The sequence below is a fragment of the Bemisia tabaci genome, chromosome 5 (assembly GCF_918797505.1).
Source record: "Bemisia tabaci chromosome 5, PGI_BMITA_v3".
Taxonomy (NCBI): Eukaryota; Metazoa; Arthropoda; class Insecta; order Hemiptera; family Aleyrodidae; genus Bemisia; species Bemisia tabaci.
In genome coordinates this window covers 36,031,948-36,058,486 of record NC_092797.1, presented here as the reverse complement: position 1 = coordinate 36,058,486, position 26,539 = coordinate 36,031,948, and the positions used below count along the sequence as shown (strand labels likewise).

Genomic DNA, 26,539 nt, shown 5'->3' with positions numbered 1-26,539 from the left:
TTTGTGTTTCATATCCTATATTAACCAGAAGTAACACAAGAACACAAATATTTTTATCGGTGCATTTAAGCTTTCTGACCCTTAATTTTCGTTTTTTCAAAAGCGATTTCCATCTTTGAAACAAATAAATAGAATTCAACATAGAGGGACCACTTTTTGCGGCTCACTCATAAAAACACCCATCTGTGTCAGGAAATTAATGACACTTCGAGTTAAATGCGAGGCATCCGATGTCTAGGATCAAAGCCAAGAACGAAGGGTCTAAAGGGCTCCCTAGAAAATTTTCGAAATTTTAAAGCATCTTATATTCAATATGAGTCTAATTCGTCATGAGTATAATTATACCACAATATGAGCGTACTATCATTCTTCTTTCCTCCATTCCTTCCCTCTTTCTTTTTCTTCTTTTTCTTCCTTCTTTTTTTTCGGGCGAACGGGCATACGCTCCCTACGCCCCACAGTAGATCGAGTCAATTAGAGAAGTTGGACATGAAATTTTTGAGTAAAACGGCAAGTTTTTGTGTTTATTGCGTCACATTTTATATTTCAAAGGGTTTCTTAAGAAGAAAATTTTACGAGGAAATCAATGAAACCACTTTTAGATCCTCAAAGTTTTTTTTATAAACGGAGTTATAAGAGTTTAAAGTTTCCGAATTTTGTCCGACCTCTTTTACTGACTCGATCCACTGTGCGCCCCCGCATGACCTCTCGCCTTCCAAAAAAAAATCTCTGGCTTCTGATGGTATCCAAACCCGGCGCATCTTCTCCAATGATCAAAGAAGTCTGCTTCGCAAGGTTGTTTTCAAAACTCGCAAAGATTTTGTGGGACTTGCGAAGAGTGTGGATGGTTTGAAGTTGGATTCTCGCGAAGTGAATGTATAATGATGGAGTCAAACTTGGAAACAAAGTTCTCGAGATAGCAAGCTCCCATCCGCATCCCAGTCTGGGCCACTCGTATCAAGTGCTAATCACTGCACGCGTCGCGTCCAAACACGGATATCCTTGTTTCATCGCACAGTGGAACAAGCCATTAGGAGAGGTCGGGCTGAAAATTTTGAACAAAAATTGCAAAATTTGAATGTTTGTACCCTCACAGTTTCGATTTCTTGGAGTATTTCCGAAAGGAAATTTTACGAAGAATGGAGATGTTGCATGTGTGAGGAATTTCCGATTTGACTGTTGATTCTCACATAAAAGTTTGCGAGGAACACGGTGATGCTACTGGTTTTCTCTGAAATAAACTCCCAAGCTCAAAAAAATCTCTCAAGTTGAGGCCAAAATGGAGGGGATATCCCACACTATCCTGAGAGTCCACCTCTACATCAAAACAAACTCTCCATGCAAAGATAGGGAGCAAATACATTAGCAGGGTTGCCGTGTTTTCAGTTTTGGAGTCCCCAAATAAGGTGGCAGCCCTGTCAATGTATTTGCTCCTTATCTTTGCATGGAGAGTTTGTTTTGATGTAGAGGTGGACTCTGAGGATAGCGCGGGATATCCCCTCCATTTTTGCCTCAACTTGAGAGCTTTTTTGAGCTTGGGAGTTAATTTCAGAGAAAACCAGTGGCACCATCGTGTTTCTCGCGAACTTTTACACAAGAATCAACAGTCAAATCGCAAATTCCTCACACATGCAACATCTCCACTTCCGAAAGTAAATTTTACGAAGAATTCGATGAAACCTCTTTTCAACTTTTCTGCCTCATATTTTTGAAGATATACAGCTTTCAAAGCTTTCAAATTTTGTCCGACTTCTTCCATCGTCTTATTCCACTATGCGTCGACTTCCTCCCTTAAACGATCCAATCCTCCGACACTCATGACGAGAAAGATTCAAGTAATCCTCTGCAAACATGAACATCGTTTTGCAGATGGTCGGCGCATCGCCGCACGGTGGATCGAGTCAATAGGGGAGGTCGCACAAAACAAAAAGTTGAGGTTTCGAAAGTGGTCCTATTTGATTCCTCGTGAAATTTTCTTTCAGAAGCACCTCACAAAATTTTAAACACGGCGAATCGAACATCGAAATTTGCGGTTATATCTAAAAATTTCATGTCCGACCTCTCTGATTGACTCGATCCACTGTGCGCCGTTTGCGTCTTTCCCATCTAAAGCAGAATCACCCTCTCAACTCTATGTGACTTAAGTTGGCGGTGCCTTTAAAAAATACATAGGTTAAGGTCTTAAGACTCACCCTAAGCACTGTAAAAGAGTGATGTGAAAGTTCGTCACGTTGGCTGAACATTTTCTTACGTTCGGTAACAATGGTCGTAATTTTTTATAGGCCTCGATAGACGATCAAATTCCCGAACCAATTACCATCAAAGTGTCGGGAGTCATCAGTCTTAAACTCATAAATTTGCTTAATTTTAAAATGGAAACTGGGCAGAAATGTTTCCTGAGGCAGGAAATTATGAATGGTGGCACTCCATTCTGATCTTATACTTTGAACAAAATAGTGCGGCCCGTCAAAATTTGATGGTAGCTGGTGACCATCAGTCATCAGCATGTCTACTTTGATCGGAATAGGTTCGGAATTTGATCGTCCATCCAGGGCTTAGGAAAAATAAAATCTTTGAATTACAGGTGAAATATTTCTTGAAACTCTAGAAACCTATAAAAGATATTGAAACATATTTTTCGGAGTTAAATGCATAATTTATTAAAAGGCAAGTGGTTTTTGCTATGCGGTGTTCTTAGTGCGTGTTGCATACCCAGCTCAGGGTGGCATGAAACGTAAGGAAAAAATGAAAAATTATACATTTCAGTGAAATATCTCATGAAATTTCACGAGGCTGTGCAATATTTCATATTTTTCAGAGGCTAGAGTATGCAACCCTCACTGAAACACACAAAAATAGAAGAAAGTCATAATTTTTACGTTTCGCAAAACATGAAAAGGAACCGGTATTTTTCAATATCTTTCATAAATTTCCGATATTTCATGAAATATTTCACGTGATGTATCAAGATTTTATTTTTCATGAAATTTTGCCGCTGACCCAGCTCCTGAAAAAACGTTTAATATGTTTCACAGTTCTATGAAATATCTTACGGAACTTCCCAATCTTTCATATTTTTCATTTCACATGTACAAAACTATCAGCAACTCTCAAATGGTATATCGGTCAGTCAGCGAAAAAATTATGCCCAACTACGTCTTCTTTAACCTTGGTCTGACCGACTAGAGTCTGTCAGATCGAAAACTTACTTTAATTTGATAAAAGTAAGCAATAGGGTCAATTCCACATGGAGAGTTCTGAAAAAATACGTGTGCAATTAGTGAAGACTCTAATAATAACATTATACTCGCCATGCGAACGTGAGGGCATAAATCAATTTTCATGTGAGACCTGGACAGCGTTTTCCAAGGAGTTCAGGCGTTTCCCCAAAGTTTTCTGGTCTCATAATTTCGATCTATAATCGATTTAGAAGTTCTTGCGAATTCCCAGAGATGCACTAAGCTTTTTATTGTAGAACAATCGGTACATTCTGGCGACTTTTAAATATCTCTTTTCTACAAAACGTTTTCATTTTTTAACTTTAAGTGGTATCATTTGTTTTTATTTTGTCAAAAACAATTTTTCAACTATTTCTAACTAGTCTTTCGTGTATGCAGTTTGATACTTGTCTTAATCAAATTTCCTTGGTTGCAGGTTGAAGAGATACGAGAGATGATAGATCTTATACAAAGGAATGTAGAAGAAGTGAAGAAAAAACATAGTGCCATCCTTTCAGCTCCTCAGACCGATGAAAGTAAGTAAATGTTTTCCTTTTTGCATTTTTTCTTCTTCTCAGTTTACTATGTGCTCAACAGAGGTGAGTTCAATGGAGATTAGTATAATAGCCATCGTTCAATGGAAAGTAATAAGTCACAATAGTTTTTTCGGATCGATTACCTTTTCCGGAGTTTGTATCTACAGTTTATTTTTGCACGACGTACAGTCTATTGGAATATTATCGATTGAATTTGAAAAGTACGCAAAGGTATAGGTTGGTAAAGAGGCATACGTTTTGTAAAAATGAACGCAACATTGTGAAATCTACTCTAAAAAATTATTCTTTGACTAAATTATGTTTCATGTATTTTTTGGAAGTCAACTACAAATAGCTGCACTTATTATCCACTTAAACTTAGCCTTTAGCACAAAGAAAAAAACCAGTCGTCGAAAGCTCCCTCAGAATTTATGCAGGAGGAAAAACAACATGAAAATGAAGAGATAATTTCGCCAAGATTTGAAAAGAAAATGAGGAGTTTCGCCCTCAGCGTGAAATGAAGGAAGAAAATCAAGTTTAGCGGATGGAATGGAGGGCAGAATATGGGAGGGATATAAAACGACAGGGAGAGGCAGCGTGGCCAAACGTGGGGAAAGGCAGGAACTCGGAAAAGTAATTAAAAGGAGTTTCAAGAAAAACTGAACAAAAGAAAAAAGATGACAAAGATAAATCCGGAGAGCGGTAGTTCCGGAGCAACCGGTCTGCGAGTAGTGCAGATGTAGCTCGAGCACATATATTATTACGGAAACTCGAAGAGAGAATTAAGTTCCGAGCAGTTGCTTTTAAAATCTTTTTTCTTCGTCTCGCCAGATTTAGAAGGCTAAAACTGCCCTCGGTGAAGAAGGAAAAACCTGGAAACTTCCACTAAGAAGCTTTAACGATTCCTGAGGTGTGAGGTTGAATTACCGTTGAACTAAACCAGCTTCTTTTTATTGCTTCTAAATATGTTCTACACATCTCTCTAGCATCCGTATCAGGAAATAATTGACGCTAAAAATGAAACGAACTCGATGAAAATGATCATTACATCTTTCGATACCAAATGCACCAATAACAAAGCATCGGGTCAATTTCCTCAGTCAAGGACGTAAAAGTTTATTATTTAATAAAGCTTAAAAAGTTTGCCGTCGATATCCAATTCGGTGTAATCCATGCCTGTTTCAAATCATGAAGATGACATTTCTCATGGGAAACAGTCATACGCAGAGCCTTAACATAAATTTTTAACTCCGATTTGTTCTATCATAGCAATCAGTAAGAGTCAATGGTCAGAGGATAAAGTGCTCGAGTCGTCCATTCTTTAATAAGATCCCATGAGATGAAGGAGGCTTTGGAAATTGATACATAATCGGTTTTCAACGAATTATCACGTTTCAGAGCAGTCACATTTAATGCAATCATCGATATTTTCACGTCTAAGTTTTATGAACATCATGAACTCAAAAGAAGGGTGGATGTCACATTAAGGGCCAAAAACGGCCTCATTCTAGATTGCCGTAATTTTAGCATTTTTTTGACAGTGGAGTCTAAATTTCCTGAAGATATTTGGTCTTAGCAGATCACTCAATTCTTTATTGTGAGAAATATTGGTACCGGAAATAGCCGAAAATGGTCTTATGATCCCATTTTTAAGGTGTATGCTGTTTGTGAGGAGAGCGCAAGGAAGTGTTCGAGTGATTTTTGCGTCAATTCGAAAAAAACCATGAGAAATTACCATTTTCGGTTTTCAGAGCAGACCCGTGTTTTTAGTGCAATCTATTTATGTCACTGGAGAGATTCGATGGTCGGCTTAAACCAATTATTTTTGCTAATTGCACGCCTACTATACAGTCGTGCTAAGGAAAAACGCCGTATGAACCTTCGTCAGTTGCCAAATTTCCTTAGATTAAATACGAATTTTTAGGGCAACTCTTGAATATTTTCCGTTAAATTTTTCAGAGCATTTTCTTTGTAATTACATCTAAATTATCTGAAAATTCCACGATGAAATATTCATAGCTCTCCCCAAAAGTAAACATTTCATTGAAAGAAATTTGGCAACTCTCGAATGTTCATACGGCGTTTTTCCTCAGCACGGCAGTAGAGTCCCACTATCAAAAAACGCCCGAGTTGCATTTATTTAGGGTGGTACCGATTTCGGCCCATAATGATACAGATACCCTCCACGGGGGAAAAACGTTAGGAGTCATCCCCTAAAATTGTGGTACTATTCCTAGTCATTGGGGTAGTACCGCAACATTTGGGTTGGTAACCTAATTTACTGGGGTACCGCCACAATTAATTGAAAACGCCCCCATCATCCAACAACCCCCACCTCTTTTATCCGTTACCTTTGCCAAAAAGAGCCAATTAGTTCTCGAACGCGCGGGATAAAAAATGTCGAAGTCCTGTTGCTCCTCCCCGTTTCAAACGGTGGGGCGAATTTGTAACCATTCATCGGTGGTGGACTTTTCTCCGGAGCTACCGGTAATCAAACGGTAAAACGATCGTAACTACTGGATGTAGGAAGGCGGAATGCGAATGTGATCCCGCGACGTGAATTCGAGTGTAATGAGCCAGGGAACGGAGCACGAAAGTAGCACTGGTAGGAATGGGGGTTGTCTTCGTACAAGCACGGGTAGAAAAATAAAAATTGATCGCGGGACGGCGCGGCGCGGCACTCCCTCCCCCACCCCCCGTTCCGTGCCCCGCGCGTCCCCTGTCGCCAGCTCAACGGCGTACATCCTTGCCAACTGGGGCATCGGATCCTCGACGTTGGCCGTTGCCGTTGCCGTTGCATCGCGTCACTTTCCCGCGTTGGCGCGCGGGTTTTCCTTTCCCACTATCCGAACAATGTTGCCAAATCGCGTTGAATTCTGTAGACCAGAATCAGAGACAAGAGATCCTCCACTCATATCTTGGCCATGGTGGAAGCTTTTACTTTCGGGACTTCAGCATTAAACTATTGACTTACCTGACGGACCTACTTGCCTTATTGCATTGTTGATTTTCAACAACGTGTTGGCAGTTTCGTTTTGCAAACAAGTCAAAGTTTGGGAAACTTGTTTGCAGGGTGTCTAGCATCAGGAAAATCCGGAAAATATCAGGAATATTGGCCGATCAGGAAAAAATCAGGAAAATCCGAAAAATCGGATACGTTTTATTAGGAACTTTTCTTACGCAAATCTTCTCAGCGGAGAAAGTCTTAATGCCTTTTGCCTACCGTGCCAGGAGTCGAGAAAAATCAGGTAAATATCGGGAATTTTCAAAATGAAAAAATTCAGGATTTTTTTGTAAAATATCAGGAAAATATCAGGATTTTTCAAAATTAAAAAATACTAGACATCCTGGTTTGGCTCATGGTGTCACCCGAAACTCGATGAACAAACATGAACCAACACAATCACGGACCACTACTACTACCAAAAGTTTCCGTCAAAGTGCGGTCAAATCCGCAGATAGGTATGTACAACTTCGAATTTTAGATCTTGTGAAAATTCGGACGTTTTGCACAGATTATTGAAAAACACAGATCTCAAGTGTAATGTGTGTCTATCTCCGAATCTTTCAGTTCTCCTTTCGTGTATCTTTCGTTCTAAAGGCAGCAATGACCGCCAACGAATCCAAGATTAGTTCTTGGTGTGTTGGGAATATCTGCGTATTCCCAAACTTTGTTGAGCTCGCAATCTCCTCAAATCTGAATATAGTCATTTTCTATATATTGCTTTTCTTGTTTCGTCCTACTCTGACCACTGTGTCCCTCGAGTCTTAACTTCCTACCGCATCTGCAGTATTGGTTTGATGAGATGGATGAAGGAAGAATAAAACATAAAAGCCCTGTCCCATCTCCAGTCGTTCACCGTTTGATGTCCGTGACCAGCACTGCCCTGCGAGGAAAAAACACGGTATGAACTTTTGAACGTTGCCAAATGTCTCTCCGACAAGATGTTCATTCAAAGAAAAGATGCAAATATTTGTTTGTGAAGTTCTCAGGCTTTTACGATCATATCAAGAATGAAATTTTGTGAAAAAATCAAGAAACAATCTGCATTCGTTCTTAAGAAAATTTTATTCGTCCCACGGAAATTTGGCAACGTTCAAATTTTTGTACGCTGTTTTTCCTTTGCGCGGCTGAGTAGACGTCTCGTTATAGTCTCGCGTTCGGGTCTTCCGCGAAGATTTTGCCGCTCGAATTATTTTACTATCTCGCTTTGTTTTATTTTTATACGCGATCGAGCGAACGGCTCCTGGAGCCGTATATTTATTACTGTAACCGACGGAACAAATATATCACACCCTTTGACTCGTCAATGAAAAGTGTAAAAGTAAATAAATAAAAAGCTTTACACGCCATCTCGAGAGCGACCCCATTCTTGTTGAGTCCGCTCTAGCGGCTGTCTCGGCCAATTTTCCTTTTCTTACTCGCCTGTTGCACTTTTCCCTCGCTGCTTTTACAATCTAGTGAAAGTCTTCCTGACGTTTCGATATTTCTGAAGAATTTACGAAGGTAGTCAAAGTTGTTAGTTGAGCTGGAGGTGCCTTATCGGCCCGGTACAAAGATGGATGTTATGGTTGGACCGTGGACTTCCTTACTTTTAAAAAAGCAAACACATGCACTGCCGTGCTAAAGTTATGAATATTTTTCCTTTAAATTTTCAGAATCTTTAGGTAAAATTGCGAACTAAATTATCTGAAAAATTGGGAGGAATGTATTCATAAATTTACCAGGAAATTTGCGTTGTATCAAATGCAATTTGGCAACGCCTGAAGGTTCATACAGCGTTTTTCCTTTGCACGGCAGTGCAGGGGTGAGTTTATTTAGAAAATGCGAGGGTTTTTTAACTGCAGCAGGTACGCAAAATTGGACGTATTTTGCGATAAAGCAACCGCAAGTCTACTTTATCCCGCGAGATAGCTACACTTACTGCTGCCTTGTGCAAAATAGCATCTTTGACACCGTCTGAAAGTCCGAAGTCTCTCCTCAAAGGTAGTTCGTTTTCGTTATTTGTTGAAAATATTACAAGGCACATATGCAAAATATTGCGGCACTTGCGGCTGTCCTGCTGTATTTATATAAAAAGTCGGTCACTTTTTTCAGAGTCTAAGGTAAAATCTGTCAATTATTCTTAAGCGCTCAAACAATAATTAATAGTAGTTTTTATAGGATGATTTTTAAATACAGTGTCGCTCAGCTGCGGGAAGAAAGTTTTTAAAAACGAGGCCTGAACACGTCTCTCCTACCTTAAGCTGTTTTGCTCGCATAGCCCTTGAAGCACCACTACAAACAAGACAAACGGAACCAACACTTCATAGATAAGAGCTAAGAGTTGACGACGGCGCAGAGATACAACTATCCGTACGTCATGGATGTCCGTGTTGCGTGCACAAAATTGAAGGCGCGATGGCTCGAGGCAAGAACTCGCAATGTTCCGCTATACGCCAATGAACAGTCGCTCAGCTTTGGGAGAAAAGTTAAAATACGAGGCCCGAATACATATTTTCCATCTTCGGCTGTGTTACTTGCTGAGCCCTTGAATCACTATACTACTAATAAGACAAACGGAAACGAACGAAATATGGAAATAAAGAAAGGAAAGTACGCGTTGTCGACGGCGCAGAGATACAACTGTTCGTACTTGATGGATGTCCGCGTTGCGTCTGCAAAATTGAAGGCGCTATGGCGCGAAGTGTGAACTCGCAATGCTTCGCTCCATGCTGCCAATGAAGTTTTTCCCAACTCCTGAAGAAAAGTTTGATTAGCGAGGCTCGATTACGTCTCTCAAGTCTCCGAAAAAGTGAGGAAATTTACAAGAATACTCAAGGAAGCAAGTAGCGCATCGGCTCAACATTTTCAGCCAATTTCCAGAAGCAGAGAACACACAGAGAAAAATTTCAACACACAAGTTTGGTTCACACGGGAAGTAAAACACAAAATAACCTTAGCCTTAGGGTGCCAATTTCAAGGGAAAATGCCAGCTAGTTTTCTTGAAGAAATTTAATAGATAATTTTCTGAGTGGTGAATACAAGCATCGCAATCGGAGGAATGCATGTAGGTACCCAGTCTCTCTATTGTTCTTTGTGCTAAAGCCACCGCAAACTGTACCAAAATTGACACAAAATTTTTATCGGTTTGTGTTTCACTTCCTACATTATCCATAAGTAACACAAAAATTCAAATATTTTTATTAATGTGGTGTAGGAGAAATGAGTGTAGGTAAAACAAAAATCTAAGTGGATGTCAGGGAAGGTGACGGAAATGCCAGAAATATCCGAAAATTTGAAAATTAAAACTACTCTGTGCCAAAATTACTCGAATATGAAATAAAATATAGATAATTTGGTTCCATGTTCTGATAGGGATAGATTTCCACATTCTTAGCAATCTATCAATTTAAATCATTAAGGTGATTCGATGGACGCCATATCTTGTGTCAGAACGGCATGCGATATATCGCATTAATTGGTTCCATTTTTTCAGCTACTCGTCATTTTTCTCCACTTTTGAGATCGCAATTCTGTTGTCAGGGGGCCAAAGCACGCACTTACCAATTTTGACAAAGAAATTCAACGTAATAAATGCGTGGTTTTCTTAGAGAGAAAATATCGCATTCGAGTGCAGTTTGGATATCAGTATCGAATGCGATGTTTTCTCTCTAAAAAAACCACGCTTTTATTACGTTGAATTTCTTTGTTAAAATTGGTAAGTGAGTGCCCAAGTCTCCTGACAACAGAATTGCGATCTCAAAATTGGAGAAAAATGACGAGTAGCTGGAAAAATGGCACCAATTGATGCGATACATCGCATGCCGTTCTGACACAAAATATGGCGTCCATCGAATCACCTTAAGTCAACGCGGCCCATGGATGTCACAAACGGGCATAAACATTACACAAATCGGGCGTTTTTTGTAACCTTTGATTAACCCATTCCCGAATTCCCATCTCCGTTCTTTCTTTCATTCCATTTGTTCCTTGCCGTACCCCCAGTGAACCAATTGATGCGATATATCGCATGCCGCTCTGACACGAAATATGGCGTCCATCGAATCACCTTAATCCCCTGTCATCTTTCTCATTACATCTCTTGAAAGTGGAATACGGATCCTTTATAATGTATTGTCTCGTTGTGAGGATGAGCATGGACCTCTGACAAGGTTAGGGTCGATGAAGTTCGTCGCGCTTTTTGGAGGGAGCCCCGGCAGCCACGCGGAGGAAGACGCGGCGCGGGAGGCGAGGCAAGGGCACCGATGTGTGTTTCCCAAATGAATGTAGAATGTAGGTTAGTGTATTAAGTAGACTCCGTGTGAGTCGTAGTCGGGGGTGCGGGCTGGAAGAAGGGATGAGAGGCGCCTAAGCTCCGTCTCTCTTCCGTTGCCAAATCGATTGTTGATTCGCCTCCCCGACCCCCATCCCCCTATCTCTGCCCCCTTTTCTCCTCCCATTCAACATCACGACTCTGCATCTGCAGCCTACTCCAAGCCAGGCAGCTGAATCAGCGCGTTCCCCACTCGGAGTCAGAAACAAAGCGGGCGCGGGGCGACAAGTGGACTACATTTTCCAATAAAGAACCGCCGCACAGTGGACCGAGTCGATTAGGAAGGTCGGACATGAAATTTTTGACCAAAACTGAAAACTTCGGTGTTTATTTCGTCACATTTAACATTTCAATGGGTGCTTTGAGAGGAAAATTTCACGAGGAAACCAATGAAACCACTCTGAGAACCTCAAAATTCTGTATAAACAGAGTTATAAGCGTTTAAAGTTTCCAAATTTTGTCCGACCTCTCCTATCGATTCGATCCACTGTGCGCCGTGTCTGCCTCGATTTTGAAACATCCGATGTATCGGTAGTTCCCCTGTATCCGTGCAAGCGCGTACACTGAAAGAAGAGAAAACGGGGAGGGCTGGAAAACCTCCAGCTGATGGGGGATCGGGGGGCTTTCCTCGGAAAATGTTCGAAATTTTCATTATACGCAGCGATTTCATGCTATTCACGGATTGAATAAGGTAGGGGTCAAGTCCCAACTCGGACATTTCCAATTAATTGTGCGGTAGTACCCCAGTAAATTAGGTTACTTAACCAAATGTTGCGGTACTCCCACAATTAATTGGAAAATGTCCATCCCAGCAAATCGGGGCGTAGGACCACAATTTTAGGGGATAACCCTTAGCACTTCTCCGTATTATAGACCCTCCATGTTGCGCGTCTAACGAGTTTTTTTCTCTTCTTCTTCTTCATCGAAACCGACAGAAAATGTTAAGAATTTTCCTATGATGATTGGCATTTTTAACCACATTTTAAGGAAGCATAAAGAGAAACAAGCATAAGACAGTGAAACAAATGTAAGACGAAAATAAGTACATCAACATACCTTAACAATTTCAAAAAAATTTAGACTCTTCCTCTCTCCTATACCCTATTCGTGTACCCTTTGGCAATCCTCCTCGTGTTCATAAACGGAAGGAAGGAAACAAAAGGCGCTTGGCATCTCTACAAAGGGGCTTACTCACGCTCAAGCTAACAAATTCCGTGAAGACCGTAAAAAATAAAGAAAAATGTAAAAAACAAGTACAGTCTCCGGGGAGAAGTGATAAGGCAAGTGCCTTACTTCGCCACTACCCTTTATAAGCATGTCGGTGCTCTTAGGAAAGTGGTCTTTTATTGCATATTGTGCAGGAACTTCTAGACCTTACGATCGCGGGCACGTGAAAAACTGGCACCTTGGCCCACACTATCGTGCTAAAGAAAAACGAAGTATGAGCCTTCAGGCGTTGCCAAATTTCGTTTCGCGACAGTTCACCGCGGACATTTCACCGCGCGACAGTTCACCGCGGACATTTCACCGCGCGACCTCACACCGCTCCGACCTTACACCGCCACTTTATTTCACCGCCACAATGCCAGGCAGTGCAGAAAGGAGAATGGGAAAGGGAGTAAACAAAGGTGGATGACCCTTGTCTACCTGAGCGGTCTTAGGGAAAACCCAAGAGATGCGAAAGGGTTGCAAAATGACCTCTCGTGATACGAAACTCATCGCAGTCCGATATTAACTGTCGGACTGAAATGTGTGTAGTGCGTTGTTTTACAGAACTTGTTCTCGTCGTTCGTTTCAACAATTGATTTGATTAGTATGGTAAATTTTAATTATTGATGAAATTTTAATTTTTGAATAGGTGTTTAAGTTTTGGTGCAATTATGGAATTTGTTAATAGCTCTAAAGGAAAGCAGCAAGTTGTTTATAAAGGGTATTTATACAGCACTGAGAAAAAACTTTCTCAGTGCTCAAACTTTCAAACTGTGTGGAAGGTCATAAACGCTTTCAAGAAAGAAGAAAAAGTGATCAGATTAAGGTTCTAGGACATCCTTGCCGGCAGACAACCGTATCAGCAAAAGGAAAAGTATCGAAAATTGACAGATCGATTGAAAGAAGTCTGCGAAGATTTTGCGAACAGGGGTACCCTCGAATTGCGGAATCCCCTTAAAAGTCGTGGAGCGGTGAAAAATCGTGGCGGTGAAAAGTCGTGGCGGAGAAAAGTCGCGGCGGTGAAATGTCCGCGGTGAATTGTCGCGCGGTGAAATGCCCGCGGTGAACTGTCGTACATTCGCCAAATTTCCTGTAATAAAACGCGAATTTCCTGGTAATCTTATGATTATTTTCCTTCCAATTTTTCAGGTAATTTTGTTCGCGATCTCACCGAAAGATTCTGGAAATGTGAAGGAAAAATATTCATTACCAGCTTTAAAAATTAACATTTTATCGAGTGAAATTTGGCAACTCTTGAATGTTCCTACGGCGTTCTTCCGTATCACGGCAGTACAAGAGGCGTAAAATTATATCGATGATCACCCACTTTGTTCGTAGTCGATCTGATATTATAAGAAAGATGACCGGGACCTCTATTCAAGGAGTGACTCGGTAGCAGCGTGCAGGTTCAGATGAGTGATCTAGACGGGTTGTTTGGGGACTGCTCCAATGGCATGTAAAGTTGAGATAGAAGCTGAGAACAGAAGCCGGGAGCAGGTGTTCGCAATTGGACATCGTAATCCCTCCATGCAGTGCACAGAGTAAAAACTTGAAACTTCCAATTCTGTGTTTTGCCATCCAGTCCCTTACGAACAAATCGGTGATCGATTTGCTCCGCAGTCTTGTCTTGTCCTCCCAACTTTTCTTCAATTGCAATCTATTCGTTCACCTCGTCCGCGATGCCTTAGCCCTTAGCTACCTCCTCATCCTCTTACGTGTAGCCCTAAGTTTCCCGACTTCCAATTTCGTTTCCTTTCTTGAACAAGTTCACTTCCAACAACCAGAATGTCTGTAGAGGTTGATTTAAGTTATGTCCTGGAGAGTGCGATCTGCTTGCAATATGATTGAATGAAGTGAAAGTCAAAATACCGGATGGCTCTCCAACGTGAAATTCCCTCGCAAGATTTTGGAGGGCTACGTCCGTGCCGAGGGAAAACGTCCTTAGAACATTCGAGAGTTGCCAAATTTTCCCCGGTAAAATGTTAATTTTTGAGGAGAGTTATGAATGTTTTTTCGTGAAATTTTTAGATGATATATAGATCTAATTACCTACGAAGAAAATTCTCTGAAAAATTGAACGAAAAATGTTGACAAATTTTTTTGAAAATTCTTATTTGATCAAAGGAAATTTGGCGACTGACGAAAGTTCATACGGCGCTCTCCCTCAGCTCAGCAGAATAGGCCACTAGAGAGGATGCATTGAGTCTAAAGCTGTTTTGGCGGAAAATGCGAATTTTCTGGACCTTCGACCGCAACTCTGCATTTCGCCAAAATCCTTTAGACCAATATTTTTCCAATATAGTAGACCCGAAAAGAGACCGAAATTGACTAAACTATTATGCACTCCGCAAATTATGGACCTTCAATGAGCCAAAAATATTAGAGTTACGGGAATTCAGGTTGGGCTCAAAACGGTCCTTACCGATGTCTACCCCTCGTCTTAAGAAACATTTTTCTAAAACAATTACTGACAACCGATCGCACATAATGGCAGTACGAGGCACGGAGGAAGAAAACCAAGCTGGATTTCGAACCAAGTCTGTACAAATCTCGCAAAATATGGACCCTCATTACGCCAAAAATCCTAGAGTTAAGGAAATGCAGGTTGGGCGGAAACACAACCCTTACCGATATCCACCCCTCGTTTTAAGAAACATTTTTCTAAAACAACGACTGACAAAAATGCCACATAATGTCAGTACAAGGAACAAAGGTAGAAAACCAAGTCCGTAGAGGAGAGGAGGGTGAAACTAAATGTTAGATGCCTAGTGCGGGAGCTCGCCGGAGTTATTGACATTTTGTGGGAGCTGCCCTCTTTAGTTGTCCCAATTAGCGCTTTCCTTAATGAATTGACTTCGCGAGATTCCCGACAAGGCTTGCATTCAAATCCGCGGCCTCGCCTGAGTTTGGACCTCGTTGAAATTCAACCTCGCGCGCTCATGTTTACATTTTTGCCGCCGATTATCACTTGCAGAAAGGCGAGATTAGCTATTGCTCCGTTGGCCTTTCCAAGTCCCCCGACCATTATCGTCCTTCGTGCTCGGCTCCTTGACTCGCAGCCTCAAGACTGCCTTTTCGAAATGGATCGAACCTTTGAACAGAAGTTTGTTTCGAATTTCTGCAGGGTTCCCGAAGTCCGGGAATACCGGGAAATGTCAGGGAATTTTAAACAGTCAGGGAAAACCGGGAGATGTCAGGGAAAATGACAGGATTGTTAGGGAAAATTTGTTGAATCTCCTTTATGTGCTTTCTAAATTGGGTTTGAGGTTTCGAAACCTCGCCACCATCCATCCTCGCAACCATTTTGCCTAAAAACTATTTTCAATTATGTCTTCTTAACCATTCGCCATATCTTCAATTGTTAAGGAAGTTCACCAAAATGTGTCAGGGAAATCAGGAAAATGTCAGGAAATTTCATTTTCCAAATTCTGTGGCAACCCTGTTTCTACCGGATCGTCTCAATTGCCTCAATCTTACGATTGCGACTTCTTTCAGCAGACGAATTGTTGAAATTGATAGACAAAGTCATAGACAAGTCATAGTTCAATCGGACGTTTTGCTTGAAATAAAAGGAAATCTGCCTAAATAAAGAAGCTTGGCTCTTCCATTCAAGAAAAAATGGGATTGAAACATGAGTATTTTTTCTTGTCAATGTTATTAAGAGTCTGAACTCTAGATCCAAGCGACTTTTTTTCTAATGCGTTGGGTGGGATAGATCTTGTGAATCCGAATTTTTTTGTGAACCCGATCTCCATTTTTGCGAGGAAACTTCCAGGCGTTTCCAACAACAAATTTCACCGGTTTGTCGTCTGAAAACACGCAAAAATCATCAAAATTTCGCACTGACATCGCACAGTCTTATTCTTGTAAATAACTGAATCTTTACAGTCAATTTTGCAAACCTCGGAATTGAATCACGCTCCCTCGTTCGAAAAACAACGAGTTTATTCCATTATACCTGAAAATTTCAATTGAAACTATCCATTGAATGTCCTCAATTTGTATAGATCTCAGCAGAAAAAATTTGGCAACGCCTAAAAAAAAATCTTAAAATTTTAATGGAAACTATTCATTAACTGTCCTCAAAAATGTATACATCTCAGCATAAAATATCAGGCATCGTCGAAAATTTCAAGGGAAACTATTCATTAACTGTCCTCAAACTTTTATATATCTCGCCAGAAAAAATTAGGCAACGTCTGAATGTCGATACGGCGTTCTTTCGTAGTCCGGCAGTGTGTCCATCGCTCATATTTGACAAGGCGAAACTTCTTCTCGCCGTATTTAACATTTATGTACTCCACATGAGCTTTGTTTAGGGCTGATCGATTCGAGCAATATTTCGGCTGACGCGTAGCCCTCCTGCCCTTGCTCTGTGCGCCCTTTTTCTGAGAATTTCAATTTGTTGAGTAAACACGTAATGTCTATACCACCGTGCTAAGGAAGAACGCCGTATGAGCCTCCAGTAGTTGCCAAATTTCCTTTGACAAATAAAAAAAAATTAGAGAAAATTTGTTGATATTTCGCCTCCGATTTCCTAGAGAATTTTGTTCGTAATTTGATTTAAAGTAGCCGAAAATTTCAATGAAAAATATTCATAACTTTTTTAAAAAACGCGCATTTATTGAGAGGAAATTTGACAACATTCGAATGCTCATACGCCGTTCCTCTATAGCATGACAATATAGTTGGGCTCCTCTGCTCTGTCTCTTCACCCTCCTCGTTGACCACTGTCATGCCCAAAGCTCTTCATCAATGTGTTGGGTTGGCATTTCTTGCAGAATTACAGGGTGTCTAGCATCAGGAAATACCGGAAAATATCAGGAATTTTGGCCGATCAGGAAAAAATCAGGAAAGTGTCAGGAAAATCGGACGTTTTATCAGGAATTTTTCTTACGCGAATCTCCTCAGCTGAGAAGTCTTACTGATTTTTGCCTACCGTGCCAGGAGTCGTCGCGCCGTCTTTGTTTCCGATAATTTCTCAAAGAAAAATCAGGAAGATATCAGGAATTTTCAAAAAAAAAAAAAAAATCTGGAATTTTTTATAAAATATCAGGAAAAATCAGGAAAGTATCAGGCTTTTTCAGAATTAAAAAATACTAGACACCCTGAGAAAGCTATCAGTGGCGAAGCGTGAATGATCGATTATCGACATTTCCGCATTTGAAGCTATGGTAAAGAATCGATTATTAAGGTGTTCGTTTCGAACACCCGGATGATCGATCCTTTTCCATAGGTTTAAGTGGCAGGTCAATCGATATATCGCAAAGCACGCCACGTTACTGAAAGCTACTATTGTTACGAGGGGGCTCAGAGCAAACCGAACGACCTTTGTCCTGGCCACCGGTTTAAAGTATTGACCTCTCCTATTGTGGGAATCTCCAGTAAGTTTTTATGATGCACTCTGCCAAATTTCAACGCATAAAACCCACCAATAATTTTTTTTTAAATGTTTTGCTGAGATGTATTTTTTAAAACAGACATATTGATCGGATTTCTTCAGATAGTTGTAGAAAGTCACGAAACCCTTGTCTAGATGGTGCGGTCTAGCCACAGCAAAAGGAAAACTGAAAGTAAGACTTTCTAGCGTCTTGAAGGATCTTTGAATATACTCGGGAGCATTTTATCGAATTTTCAAGTCCTTGAGTTAATTCAAAGTAATCACCCGACTCCGCCTGGATATCCTTTGATCAAAGAAGGAAAACATAAAAATAGAAGAAGTAGAAAGTATCAAAGACGAAGGAAGAAAGAGCATAAAATGAAGAAGAGTAAAAAGAGTGAAAACGGAGAACAATGAAGAAAAACTATGCAGAAGAAGGAAGTAGTTTACACAATAAATTTATTCTCTCAAATGAAGGACCCCCGAGGACACATTTCGTGGAGGAATAGAAGAACTTGGCCGCGTTGTATCGGAAAGAACACAACATTGGGGTCAGCCTAAAACGAATTGGGCGCATTTTCGAGACGTAAATACATTTCCTCTCGCTGGTCCCGGATCCTTCTTTACAAGCCTAAAACCTCTAAAATCGATTTCCCAACGAGAATATATTTTTCAGGAAGCAAATCTGTTCGTGAGTCTTCTTTTAGGGTCGAACCGAGAGTGGGTATGTGGCGCAAAGGCCTTGGCGACGCGCCATTTCACCGCCGGTTCGGAAAGTCGGAAAGTGTTAAATCCTACTTATGCCTCACCCATTTTTCAATCTTTGACCTATTCAAACGGTCAATCCTGTTTTGTTGGATTTTGTTGCTCGTTGAACAAATCAACGATCTGCAGTTGGTTGGAATAAGTAGAGATATCAGTGATTTCGTCCATCTCGTAGAGGGATTTGTTGACCAAAAAAAAAATGTATAAATAAATAATGATTAGGAAACCACGACCGTTTTGTTTAATCAGAACAGTTTTTTACACACTGGAAAAAAAACACATTGGATCTAGCGTCCAGACTCTTAAAAACATCGACAAGAAAAAATACTCTTGATTCAATCGGATTTTTGCTTAAATCAAGAGCCAAGCCTCTTAATTTGAGCGGATTTCCTTTTGATTTAAGCAAAAATCTGATTGAATCAAGAGTATTTTTCCTTGTCAATGTTTTCAAGAGTCTGGACTCTAGATCCAATGTGTTTTTTTTCCAGTGCATTGATTTATTACATCATTTCAACGCCGAATCTCACCGAGTAATAGAACGATAGATATGTGAAGCACCGAGGGTATTGACCGTCAGTAAAAAGCGGGAAATATGAAATTCTGAGAGCTTGAAGAATGTTCCAAACATTTGATTCAATTCATTAAGCATGTTAACTTTTTAAACCAAACGAGCGTCAATAATTTTTTCGGACGAAATATCAGGAGATCACTTCTAAAATATTAAGAAAAACCAGGAAAAGATCAGGAAAATCCAAAATTACACTCCGGTCTACACCCTGACACGAGAAAGGTTTAACTCGTCAAACACGCACTGGAAAAAAAAAAACACATTGGATCTAGAGTCCAGACTCTTGAAAACATTGACAAGGAAAAATACTCTTGATTCAATCAGATTTTTGCTTGAATCAAGAACCAAGCCTCTTAATTTAAGCGGATTTCGTTTTGATTCAAGCAAAAATCTGATTGAATCAAGAGCGCTTTTTCTTGTCGATGTTTTAAAGAGTCTGGACTCTAAATCCAACGTGGTTTTTTTTTTTTTTTTTTTTTTTTTTTTTTTTTTTTTTCCAGTGAAGGTTTTACTCGTCAAACACGTAGAAGCCATTAAATACGCCGAGAAATCCCAAAATTGACTGTTAAAAAAAAAAATAGTGTTAAGTTCACCCTAGAAATTGTAAATCCTAACCTCCCAGTCATGAGAAAATCCTGAATGGTCGTACGTCAAGTCGGTCATCAAAACATCTGACTTATTGAAAGTTGGGTAACGCTCGTAAAGGTTGATAAAAAAAAACCCCGGGTGAATTTTCGCTATAAGCTCTCTACGCTCCGTGCATAGATACTCCGATATGTAAAATAGAGTTACACCTCTCCTGCTCCGGGTGCCAGCGGTGCCAGCCCCACTTTCCTCCATCCGTTACCCGGGCCGGGTAACGTGGCGTCGTGTTCCCGGATTGATCCGCGCTTTTTGCCAGTCCCTCATCCCGGCTTTTTGTGACGCTCCTTCTGCTGCGCTCGGAGCCGGAGCACTTTTTCAGTTTTTGGAAGGGTTGCATTAAGCTCGCTTCAGTCTTCCGCCGCCTCCCTCCCGCCTCATTCCCACCTCCCCCGCCCCGTCGATGCATATCCTATGATCTCTTTCAGCGTTCCCCAATTCATCGCCGTGTTTTGTATTCAAAGCGGCTAATTCTTCTCATCGCCCCCGCAACGTCTTAGAACCAAGCCCCTCTCGCGTCTCTTTCCTCCCAATTCAGTTCATTTCTTCGTTCCTCTGACGTAACGGTCTATCTCGATTTCCACGTGAGCCCTGTTTCACATATAAATCCATGCTTTCCAGGGCCCATGAAGAAGTAGCCCCTCTCACGTCTCTTTCTTCCTAATTCAGTTCATTCCGTCGTTCCTCTGACGTAACGGCCTATCTCGATTTCCGCGTGAGCCCTGTTTCACATGTAAATCCATGCTTTCCAGGGCTTAGGTGGAAATCGAGGTACGTCTTTATGTCAGAGGTGCCTCGATTAGAGGCGAGCCGCCCCTTTCGGTCTCGGATCGCTATGGTCTCAGCTGTGATGATCTCGTTTAAATTAACTTTTGAAACAGGTCTTGGGGGCCCTGAAAGAATTAAAGGATACCGAAAAAGGGTACGAGCCGAGAGTACCTATATCGTCCTAGGAGCCTGAAAGTTCGCCGCGAAATTGGCATTGGTTTAAATCATGGTGTCTAGTTTTTTAAAAACCGGGGAAAACCGGGAATTAAAATTTACCGGGAAAATCAGGGAATCCGTTCCAGAAACCGGGAATCTCTTCTCGAACCACCCAGGGATCATTCCGTTTTCAAATTTGGCGGTCTAATCTGACGTGCGCCAAAGAAATGGCTGTAAGACGAATTAAAATCGATATGCATATCTAAAACTCTGGAAAATTATATTCTTTTCCCAAAGAAAATCCCGGGAAAGTGGGAGAAAACTTTGGTTTCTCATCAGGGAATGAGCTCCTGAAAATCAGGGAATGAGCTTTGCCAAGGAAACTAGACACCATGGTTTAAATGAAGGAGAATTCAAACTTTGCGAAAGAAATACGTTATCAGGGCAGAAAATGTAGTCTTGAAGTCTGCCGTGCTAAGGAAGAACGCCGTATGAACATTCGAGAGTTGCCAAATTTCCTTCGATAAAATTTTTATTTTTGAGGAGCTTCACGAATATTTTTCCTCGAAATTTTCAGGAACTTCAGGTGAAATAGCGAACAATATTATCTGAAAAATTGGAGTAGAACTATTCATAGTTTACCAGGAAATTCGTGTTTTATCAAAGGAAATGTGGCAACACCTGAGGGTTCATAAGGCGTTTTTCCTTAGCGCGGCAGTAGTGTAATCTTAAATATCAATTCGTATCACGTATTCGTGGAGGGTGTAGGGGCCAAAAATGTTTCGATTCGGATAGGGAGGGCAGAGAGGAGGTTCGATAACAAGACAACATTTTCTACAATTCGTGTATTCTTGTCTTCAAAATTGCATCCTTAGAAATGTGGAAGTTACATTCACACTAAATTCACAAAAACAGTGGAGTGCCCGAAACGTTGAAATGTCATTTTGTTCTTTCGTCTGTGAAACAACGAAAGCTTGTATCTTCTCTATCTAATTTTACATCTTGAAATAACCAAGTGAGTGCTATGAAACTATCAGGTTTATTGCGATCGATGTGAAGTGGTCAAATTTTGGCACCGAACGACAAGATATTCCTTGTCTACTGGAACTCCCTTACCCCCCTTCCTATTCTCTTACCCGATTTTCTCTCTCCTTCTGACTTCTTTATTCTACAGTATACTGTTCGAAATCCACCGCAGATGCTGCTTGCCGTGTCTTTGGAAACGAATCGTTACTGCGGGAAACGCTAAAGAGCAAACGCCAAGCTTGGAGCTGTAAAAAATCCAAGGATCAGGAAAATTGACTAAGCAAGCGTGGAGATGAAGTATATGAGCAGTTTGGCCGTGGCTCAAGGAGAGAAAGACGATGAAACTTCAAGGAATGAAATTTTATCTCCTTTTAACGTGACCTGGAAACTTGGCGGAAATGTTCTTTCATTAAAAAACTGCCCGCTGAAGAGCTAAAATCGAAGACGGCAATGACATCATTATTCCGCTTTAGAAGTTCAGAACTAGCCCGCCTCCCCCCGCCCCCGCCCCCTTGCTCATTCATCTACTCTCCTGCCTCCGACGTTGCAGCCTCGAGTCACCCCATTTTCATACCATGTTTTCAAAGTTGCAAAATCAATAATTGCCCGGAATCATCATAAACTTTTATTTCACCGTGGGAACTTTGAAATATTCCTTGTCAAACGTTGAACTTTTTTCATGCCGCCAAAACAAGACCACGGATAATTGATTTCTTCCCCCGTCCCATGATCCCTCTCGCTTCTCGTGTCTAATATCCTTGAGGTGTGATGGAAAAGGTAAAACTAATGCTAAAAAATATGCGGGAATAGTTCGTTGCAGTGGCAACTCTTGCAACTTGGCAACGTCGTTTTCCCCTGTATTAAAGTGAATGTAAAACAGTCGATTTTAAGTGAGGCTTATCTACACGGAAAAAAATGGATGCTGACGACAGAACCTTTTGTTCATACGGCTCCCACAGTTTCTCTGTTACACTTACAGAACTTTTCTGTGAACAGAACTTCTGTCGTGGAAACAGAGTACTCTGTTCCCACGACCAAAAGTTCTGTAAGTATAACAAAGAAACTGTGGGAGCCGTATGAACAAAGGTTCTGTCGTCAGCACCATCCATTTTTTTCTGTGTAGAATCTATATTTATAAATAATGGATTTAAATGCAGGAAGAACCCTGTTGCCAACTCACAAAAATTTCTTTTCGTCAACTGCCGGGGATCGGATTTGCTAGCTCGTCACGTGTAACACAATTTGTCAGTTGTTTAGAACTACGATTGGTTTCAATCACGATCGAGCACCAAACCAGTGTTGATACGTTCGTAGTGGTGATTTTACAAGTTGGCAACACTGTTTTTGCTCCACTTATATCCATTAAAAATATCGATTTTAGGCGAGGCTAGCTGCCTCACGAAGGATCGATTGTTTTACATACATTCAAATGGAGGAAAAACAGAGTTGCCAACTTTCAAAAACCGCCACTTTGCGTCCGTCCTCACTAAACTTTTTTCCAGCGATCTTTGAACTGCTAGGCAACGTTCTTAGAGGGTGAAGTTAACGCGTGGAATTTAATGTAAATCGGAAAACTACATGAAAAACATAGAAGTGGGGGAAAACCTCGAAAACGTAGGACATTTTGATATTTTACTGCGAGCGTTTTGAAACTTAAGGTTTGACCGTCTGATCGCTGAAATTTAGATTTTCTTTCTCTCGTGCATGCAGGAAAATATAAGGAAAAACATAGAGTGAACACAAGAGATTTGGAACTTTGAAAATACCATGAACCCTGCTAGGGCATTTTGCTGTCAAAGAAGACTCCTCATTATATTATCAAAATGCGCACCTTCACGCACTCATAATTTTTCCAGCACTGGAAAAAAAAAACTCATTGGATCTAGAGTCCAGACTCTTAAAAACATCGACAAGAAAAAATACCCTTGATTCAATAAGATCTAAGCTTAAATCAAGAACCAAGCCTCTTAATTTGAGCGGATTTCCTTTTGATTTAAGCTTAAATCTGCTTGAATCACGAGTCTTTTTTCTTGTCAATGTTTTCAAGAGTCTGGACTCTAGATCCCATGTGTTTTTTTTTTCTAGTGAGATGGATGTTTTTTTAATTTTATTTTTTGATTTGCACAAAGACGTTTTTAGTAATTTTAGCGTCTTCAATAAACATAACACTTAAAATATATTTAATTCTAGGCCTGAGGAGCATACTAATATTATATGTAGATAAACCAAGACTCGTGCGACCTATTTTTTTCTCTTTTTTTTATAGTTTCGTTTAATAATGAATAGATGAAAATGTTGAGATTAATTCCTCGACACGCCTCATGGCAACACTGTTTTCTAAATCTTAAGCACCTCCACGTTCCCTGGCTTCACGAGGGATTTTTGCCGATCCGGCAGGTTCTCGGGTCTGGCAGCGCGGTGGTGCTGCACAAAGCCGACTGCATCCTTAAGCCACGGCTCCACAAGCAGCACGCGACGCGAAGTCAACCGCGCGCGCGGCTGATTTGCGCGACCGAGTGTAATGATTTCAAACCTATCTCTCGCCGCTAAAGAGGCGATTCGCGTCGCCAACGTTAGTGGCAACGGAGGGGTTGGAAGTTGTTGGAAACATCTGCCGTGATAGCGAAGAGAGCCGTAAGTGCAAAATTTTCGAAATCGAGTTTTCTTCAAAATTCGTCTAAACTCTTTTAGATGAAATTACTGAGACAGCTAAAACAGCAAAATTCATCTTAATTCGATGAAAACGAGACGTATGTAAAAGCCGTAAGTGCACAAAAAATGACACAGTTTTTTTTCAAGACAGCCGTAGATACATGAGAGCCAATGCAAACAGTGCTTCCCAGTAAAGTGCTGCCCTCTTCTGCCAATTTCTAACCTGAAAATGTGTTTGTCGTGCGTCCAAAACGCAACCACGAAAGCATGCAGAAGATTGCACCTACGGCTGTCTTGCCTAACAGTAACCTAGCATGAAAATGAAAAATACCCTTTTTAAGTAATGGAAATAAAATCAGTCGATTTTTAATAATCCATACGATCTCTAGGAGTCTTCCGGACGATTAGTGGCAATTTGACAAAGAACGGAGGCTTCTTTCAATAAAATGATCTTGTCAGAAGCTTCTGAGCCCGTTTTCTCAAAACTTCATTTTTGCACTTATGGCTCTCTTCGCTATCACGGCAGACACGAGGACGCTTTTTTGCGCGCGGTTGACTCGGTGCCGCCGCGCCGGTGCGCCTTGTGGAAGGGTGGCTTTGCGCCCCGTCGCGTCGCCCGTCGCCCTCGGGCCTCGCCGCGGGCTACTTCACTCTATTCGCATTATCTTGACCGAAAGTGCAAGATTAAGCTTAGTTTGTAATGCATTTATCTTTGGCGCTAACTCCGGCCGGGAGCAGGAAGCAGCCTTCGTTTCATTCGTGAAGGCGGTTAATTTGAAGCGAACGTTTTTCGCCTCTAAATCCAACGGCCCCATTTTTCATGGTTATTGTCGGCTCCCCGCTTTGTCGACCGTATCCTCGGCTTCTCCTCTCTTCCCGCTTTCTTCGTCCCTTTTCGCCGTCGCGTCGCCCTCCGACGGTGGCGCAGCTTTTTCAATTTCTTCGCCTTCACGTTCGTTTGTAGCCGTGAAAATCAGGCTCTTCAAATATTTAAGGGTAGCTGAATTGGCATGCTAGTCAAGTCTTCCAAGTCGTGTTGTCACCCACCCGTTTTACTCCTGCGTCACTGCGCCACTGTCAGTAATGACCGTGTATCAGTACGCATATGCGTCCGTTTAATTTACCGCAAGATCTTAAACAGGGTGACCAGGGGTGCAGAAAATACTCACACGCCCGGGCGGGCGCTTGAAAATGTAGAAATTTAGCCACATAGCACCTAAAATCTGTGGCATGATGCAACATTTTTTGTCGCATTTTGCCACGTGGCTAAATAAGCTGTGGCTAAATGAAAGGTAATCTTTAAATCAAAAGAGTGTCAAACTATTCGCGCGAAAAATCAGGAAATCTCGTCTACAATATCAGGCAAATCCTGTATTAAATAGCAGTCACCCTGTCAAAATGTAGAGGGCCAAAGAACAATGTTAGTAAACGCTGTATAGTAAAATCGGAAGTTGTTGACATAATATTCTCCTTATGGAATGGGACCGTTCATCGTCCTCTGCGTGATACCACTATTCGAGCGTTCAGGATGTGTGGGGATGCATAAATCGTAATTTGAAGGAGTTTTTCGATTCAGATGTCGGAGCCGAGCGAACTCCCGGTCTAATGCTTGTATCAGTGGTATACCGCCGTGCCAAGGAAAAACGCCGGATGAACCCCTAGTCATTGCTAAATTTCCTTTGATAAAACGCGAAAAGGATGGTAAACTCATGAATATTTTTCTTCCAATTTTTCAAATAATTTTGTTCGCAGTTTCATCTAAAGTTCCTAAAAATTCCAAGGAAAAATATTCGCAACTTTCCTAAAATATGAACGATTTATCGGAGGAAAGGCAACTCTCGAATGTTCATACGGCGGTTTTCCTTAGCACGGCAGTATAAGTTGCCCGCTTTTATAATTGAGTAAAGAAAAGAGGGTGATTTCTGTTCATTGTGTTACACTGGAAAAAAACGCATTGGATCCAGAGTCCAGACTCTTGAAAACATTGACAAGAAAAAATACTCTTGATTCAATCGGATTTTTGCTTGAATCAAAACGAAATCCGCTTAAATTAAGAGGCTTGGTTCTTGATTTAAGCTAGATTTTGATTGAATCAAGAGTACTTTTTCTTGTCGATGTTTTTAAGAGTCTGGACTCGAGATCCAATGTGTTCCTTTTCCAGTTTAGGTACCATCAAAAATTCTTCCAATGAAAAAATTTTGAACACGTTTTGCGAATTGTTAGAAATACCATAATCGCCGGAGCAGAATATATTTGCCATATTTTTTAAAAAAAGAAGGGAAAAATTATCTCTCGAATAGCTG

At 41.0% G+C, this 26,539-nt stretch overlaps 1 protein-coding gene across 8 annotated transcripts in view; it reads left to right on the top strand.

The window, feature by feature from the left end:
- Positions 1–26,539, top strand: part of LOC109040750 (syntaxin-1A) — a 114,875-nt gene that overhangs the window by 46,124 nt on the left and 42,212 nt on the right. For all 8 annotated transcript variants that reach the window (XR_011899903.1, XM_019056783.2, XM_072300638.1 and 5 more), the window contains exon 3: positions 3,655–3,754. Coding sequence is in view for 7 of the 8 variants with exons in the window: in XM_019056783.2 (XP_018912328.1) it covers positions 3,655–3,754 (100 nt within the window). In the remaining variant the exon portion in view is untranslated. The remainder of the gene's footprint in view (positions 1–3,654; positions 3,755–26,539) is intronic.